Here is a 6,387-nt window from a genome sequence, read left to right as displayed (position 1 = left end):
AAGCTGGTGGCTCAGAGCTCATATAAGTATTTGGGAAAGATATGTAGCTGACACTGTCATATTTAAAAATTGATTCTGAAGCATAGAAAGACTTGTTGCCAAAACCTATACAAAAAAGGAAAAAATATTGATAGTATTGAAAAGTGTCCCATCATTAGGTGAGGAATCAGGTCACACAGAAGAGGAGCTTGAAAACATAATTCAGTTTTCAAGTAACAGGTTTGTTCAAAGCTGTGTGTAATATAATATTGACTAGCTCTATGTAAGTGATTGAATGCAAAAACAACAACAACAACAACAACAAAAACAATTACCCTTTTAATTAAGGTTTTTTTTTTTTTTTTTTTTTGGCATCCCATGACCAAATATTTACATTTTGTTGGGTTTCTCAAAACAAGATATAAAGGGATAGATCATCCAAAAATTACAATTCTCTCATGATTTACTCACCCTCCTGGTGTCCCAGATGTGTATGACTTTCTTTAATCTGCTGAACACAAATTAAGATTTTTAAAAGAATATTTCAGCTCTGCTGGTCCTCACAATGCAAGTGAATGGGTGCCAACATTTTTAAGCTCCAAAATCCTCATAAAGGGAGTATAAAAGTAATCCATATGACTCCAGTGGTAAAATTATTGTGTTCAGACACGATATTATAGGTCTGGGAGAGAAACTATTAATATTTAAATATTTTAGGTCATTTTTTTACTATTAATTCTCCTCCCTGCCCAGTAGGGGGCGATATGCACAAAGAATGCAAATAACCAAAAACAGAAGAAGGAGAATGTAAAAGTGAAAATGAAGTGGAGATTTACTGAGCAGGGAGGAGACTTTATAGTAAAAAAGGACTTAAGAAATATTGATCTATCATATCGCTTCAGAAGATATAGATTTATCCACTGGAGTTGTCTGAAGTATACTTTTATGTTACCCTTATGTGGATTTTGGAGCTTCAACATTTGGCACCCATTCACTTACATTGTATGGACCCACAGTGCTGAGAAACTCTTCTAAAAATCTTTGTTTGTGTTCAGCAGATGAAAGAAAGTCATACACATCTGGGATGGCATGAGGGTGAGTAAATGATGAGAGAATTGTCATTTTTGGGTGAACTATCTCTTTAATATCATCTCATTTTGCTTCACAAGTAAAGGCATCTTGGATTGAGGATGTTTAGATTTTAGAACATTAGAGTGAGAACATTATTATTATTAAAAAAATTTATTTATTTGTGTACTCTCTAATGATTAAACGTCTAGATTTATTTGACAAATTCAGTTTCCTTCAAACAGCTAAATCCTATTCAAAGTAAAGGCTTAAGAGGAATGTGAAACAAAATCAAGGAATCATGGGAGGGCGGTCAGACTCATATCCTATTGTGCCAAATTACCACAGTGACCCCTAGTGTTTTGTTTTAAAGCGTCAGCATTTCTGTGCAATTCTGTGCTGTCTCTGAAGAGAACTAATTTTTATTTCTCTGATTTACAGAAACTCTGATCCGGCAAAGGAGAAAGAGAGCTTTGACCTTCCATTTTATCTTCACGACTGACAATACCCCTGCGCATTCTTAGCTCCAATGCAGGAGTAGGAGACAACACAATCTAGCGCCTGACAGAATTCAGTACAGCATAGTATCCAGCTATGCTGCTTATATGGGTCAGTTGACACAGATGAGTAGACCCATGTCTGTAAGGTCAGGAAGTCATCAAGATCTGCCTCAGCAGCGGATACACACGTTTGTACAGATATACCCCACACATTTCAAATCAGAAAGATACTGTCATGCTAACAAGCATGGTCCATGGAGGTTGAGAGCCATGTGAAGCTCTGAATGCAGTGAAGAGCAGCCACTGCAGACCAGACTCTGTGGAGCTTTGCTGAACAGGCTGATGGACATGGACATGACATTCCCCTATCATAAAAATCACCAGCATTGATGGACAAAAGTTTGCACACCATGAAATAACCTTGAAGAAACTTTTTGAAGGATATCATTGGACTATTTTTTACTTTGTTAACCAGACAGGTAGAGCACCATGGTACTGCCACCCCCTGACAAGCGGCATGTGTGTCTAACCACCATTGTAATCATGACCAGCATGGCATTCATGGATGCGTACCTTGTGGAGCAGAACCAGGGACCACGAAAAATTGGCGTCTGCATCATTGTTCTGGTTGGGGATATTTGCTTTCTTATAGTCCTCCGTTATGTGGCAGTTTGGGTGGGTGCCGAGGTAAAGACTGCAAAACGCGGCTATGCCATGATCCTGTGGTTCCTCTACATATTTGTTCTGGAGATCAAGCTCTACTTTGTCTTCCAGAACTACAAGGCCGACCGTAAAAGTCTGGAGACAGTTGCTCGGAAAGCATTGACTTTGTTGCTCTCAGTTTGCGTACCAGGGCTATACCTTGTTCTGGTTGCGCTCGACAGCATGGAGTACATAAGAACCTTCCGAAAGAAAGAGGACATGCGGGGTCGACTGTTCTGGGTGGCACTTGACCTGTTGGATGTACTGGACATCCAAGCCAACCTGTGGGAGCCACAGCGGACAGGTCTGCCCATCTGGGCCGAGGGTCTGATGTTCTTCTACTGTTACATCCTGTTGCTGATTCTGCCATGTGTTTCTCTAAGTGAGATCAGCGTGCAGGGTGAGCATGTGTCACCTCAGAAGATGATGCTTTACCCTGTCCTCAGCTTGGTGACCATCAACATTGTCACAATCCTCATTAGAGGAGTTAACATGGTGTTATTCCAAGACAGCCGGGTCTCGACCATCTTCATCGGCAAGAATGTTGTTGCCATCGCCACCAAAGCCTGCACCTTCCTGGAGTACCGGCGACAAGTTAAGGAGTTCCCTCCTCAAGATCCTGCAGGCATTGCCATGGAAATACAGCAGAACTCTGTGCCACATAACCAAACTCTGCCAAATGCCACTACCACCCTCCCAGAAGAGCCCTCACCTGCCCGTGAGGTCATTGACACGTGACCTGAGCTGACAAATATGTTGCATCATTTTCAAAAATACAAGATTGAACTTGAGCATTAAGGTTCAGGGGGAAAGAAGGAAACCTTAGAGAGTCCAGACTAGGGCAAGTTCTTCTTCTTCCTGTTTTGAAGAATTATTTTAAAGTCATACTCATCTAAGCTGAGTGATTAAAGGCCATTAATGCTCAGGTGCAAAAATGGCAGCTCACCAGAGTTTTATGATCTTGATTTTGTAATTTCAAGCAGCCGATTTATTATGTTACATTTGGGATGTTTTTTTAAAAGATTTGTGTGACATACAGGTGGCTCACAATTGGATTGGCCATCATTTGCATTCACACATTTCTACACATCCCCCAGCCCTTGCATAATTTTATTTTGCTTTTAGCTACCAATAAGAGTGCTGTACTCTCAGATCCAGTACAATTTTGCCATGTTCACTGTTTCCATTCTGAATATTTTCCTGCAAAATAAGAACATAAACAGTGGAATAATTCTTCCAAAAGCATCCTGTAAACAGGTTTGAGAAAAGAAATGAACTTCAAATGATGTTTTGAAGCTATTTTTTTTTTGGTTTATTTGAAAATGAAAATGATTACTTGCGTGTTAAGATGAGAGCATGCTTTAATGGAAAACACAAAACTCTCATCAGATTCTCTTACTGGGGATTTAAATGTGAACTAGAAACTTTTAGTTTGTCAAAATTAATTTTTTTTTGTCTTTATGAGGTTTCTCTCTCTCTGTGTGTGTGTGTGTGTGTGTGTGTGTGTGTGTAGAGAGAGAGAGAGAGAGAGAGAGAGCAAAAATGGAAGAGAGCAAGTAAGAATTAAGAATGAGAGAAAGGTTTGGAATCCAAGGATCATTGAAAAACAGATGATATTGGATATCACTGACAGGTATTTCATAATTTTTAAATAGAGAAAGAGAGCTACATGAATTAATACACAATCATGTTTTTAAAGACATTTTTAATTGTATTATTATTATTATTATTATTATTATTATTATTATCTCTTTTCTTGTTTCTTTTAGCTGTGATATTTTAAGTGTTGCAAAATGTAATAAAATGTGTGTCAGTGACAGCTGAAATTGTCTTTCAAAATGCAAATGCAGATCCAGCAAATATTTTAGACTTACAGTAAATGTTTTCTGAAGCGTTCAAGGATTCATTTGGCCTTATTTGTGTTACACAAGCAGAATGGATTTCTGTGTAAATCATCAAGCCTAGCGTAAAGGGATAGTTCTCCCAAAAATGAAATTTCTTTCATCATTTACTCACCCTCATACCATCCTCATTCTTAATGCAAGTGAATTGGTGCCAAAATTTTGCCGGGCAAAAAGTCCACATAAGTGCAACAATAAAGTACTCCAGATGACACTGGTGGTTAAATCCATGTCTTCTGAAGCGATATGATAGGTGTGGGTGAGAAACAGATCAATATTTAAGTCTTTTTTTTACAATAAATTCTCCACCCTGCTCAGTCAAACTCCGCTTCACATTCACTTTTGCATTCTCCTTTTTCTGTTTTTGGTGATTCACAGTCTTCATGCATATCACTCCCCTACTGGACAGGGAGGACAATTTATGATAAAACATGACTTAAAAATGGATCTGTTTCTCACCCACACCCATCATATCATGTCTGAACACATAGATTTAACCACTGGAGTAATATGGATTACTTTTATGCTCCCTTTATGTGGATTTTTTGAGCTTGAAATTTTTGGCACCCATTCACTTGCATTGTGAGGACCTACAGAGCTTAAATATTCTTCTAAAAATCTTAATTTGTGTTCTGCAGAAGAAAAAAGTCACACACATCAGGGATTCAAGGAGGGCGAGTAAATCATGAGAGAATTTTCATTTTTTGATGAACTATCCCTTTAAATTGTTGCATTCAATTAAAAGAGACAATTTCCATAAGATTGGGTTTACTGGATATATTGGATATACATAAGATTGGGTTTTAAATTGAAAATCATTGTGCTTGTGTTTCATTAATGAGGATCATTGCACACTAACACATACACACACACACACACACACACTTGAACAATGCACTCTCTAACATCCAGGAAATACTTGTGCAGAACCACTGAAAAACAGCAGAACTGGCTGATTCTACATGAGGTTTTAGATGTAGTTCCACTTGGTAAGAATGGGCAGCAGAAAGCAATTTGGCCATTGCAGATTGGCTCTGGCTGCCATGTAGGCCAGCTGTAGAGAGTGATAAATTACAGTTTCTGTGATCCTCAGCCCTCTCATCCATCCCACCGTTATAGAGTTTCTATAGGCTACCTACACCATGAGGGCTGAGCAGCAGGAAGATCACGTTTTTTCTTCTTCAATTAATCACTCTATTAATTCTGTTAATTCTATTAATCAGTAAATGCAAGGGAGGCTGAGCCTCCTCAAAAATGATTTATAACTTTAATTATTATTAGTAAATACTAAAGTGATGATATTAACTGTTGTATTATTAACTGTAATGGCACGATTGTCATAGGCTGACTGCATTAAGGCTCCTCTCATTAGGATTTTTGCTAACACTTTAAAATAAGGTTCCATTCGTTAAGAAAAATGAATGAATTAAGTTAAAATGATACTTAAAATGAATTAAGTATCATGGAAAAACAAAGAACAATATATTTTTTTATAGAATTTATTTATCTTTTTAATGTAAGTTAATAAAAATGCAATTGCTCATTGTTAGTTCATGATAGCTCATAGTACATTAACTAATGTTTACAAATACAACTTTTGATTTTAAAAATGTATTAGTATATGTTGAAATTAAAATTAAGTTTAATTTAAAGTTAATTAAATGCTGTAAAAGTACTGTTCATTGTTAGTTCATGTTAACTAATGTTAACAAATGGAGCCTTACTGTAAAGTGTTACCGGATATTCAAATGACGCAACGTTGTTTGCTTCCATCAAAAGGTAAAATAGAAGTGTTAGGGGCAGGACCACATTAACCCAATGGGCAACATGGGCTGCAGCCCCGGGCCCCGCAACTGGGGGGGGGGGGGGTTGTGGGGGGATCGGGTACACGAGATCAAATATGAATTTTAATTTGAATTGTGTAATTTCGGCACCACCGGTGCCATCAAACTCTGTAAAAAAAATATATATATATTATTTGTTATTAATTATTGTTTTTTTTCTGAACACTCTTGCCACTTTTAGTCTGCTATTGTTTGCAAAAATGAGTAAACTCACAACTAAATAGCGTATTACAGGTAGCCTACTCCCGCCCCAAAGTCACGCAATTGGTTGAGCCAGAAGTTGCCACTCAAACTAAGGGAACAATTGAAAGCGCTACAGAGCCAGTGTTTACATTCTTTGTGGGAAATCAACCTACAAATGGCTTACTTACTGTAGGCTATAATTGTCTCTGC

At 37.7% G+C, this 6,387-nt stretch overlaps 1 protein-coding gene across 1 annotated transcript; it reads left to right on the top strand.

The window, feature by feature from the left end:
- Positions 1-1,945: 1,945 nt before the first annotated feature.
- On the top strand, positions 1,946-3,368 carry LOC127411265 (transmembrane protein 121). The gene has a single exon (XM_051646704.1). The coding sequence runs from the start codon at positions 2,037-2,039 to the stop codon at positions 2,985-2,987; it is 951 nt and encodes a 316-aa protein (XP_051502664.1). The 5' UTR covers positions 1,946-2,036; the 3' UTR covers positions 2,988-3,368.
- The last annotated feature ends 3,019 nt before the right edge of the window (positions 3,369-6,387 follow it).

Source organism: Myxocyprinus asiaticus, chromosome 20, assembly GCF_019703515.2.
Source record: "Myxocyprinus asiaticus isolate MX2 ecotype Aquarium Trade chromosome 20, UBuf_Myxa_2, whole genome shotgun sequence".
Taxonomy (NCBI): domain Eukaryota; kingdom Metazoa; phylum Chordata; class Actinopteri; order Cypriniformes; family Catostomidae; genus Myxocyprinus; species Myxocyprinus asiaticus.
This window is presented reverse-complemented; position numbering and strand designations above follow the sequence as displayed.

Excerpts from the sequence above, each read along its gene's own strand:
- LOC127411265 (XM_051646704.1), top strand. The coding sequence starts at position 2,037 with ATGGTACTGCCACCCCCTGACAAGCGGCATGTGTGTCTAACCACCATT.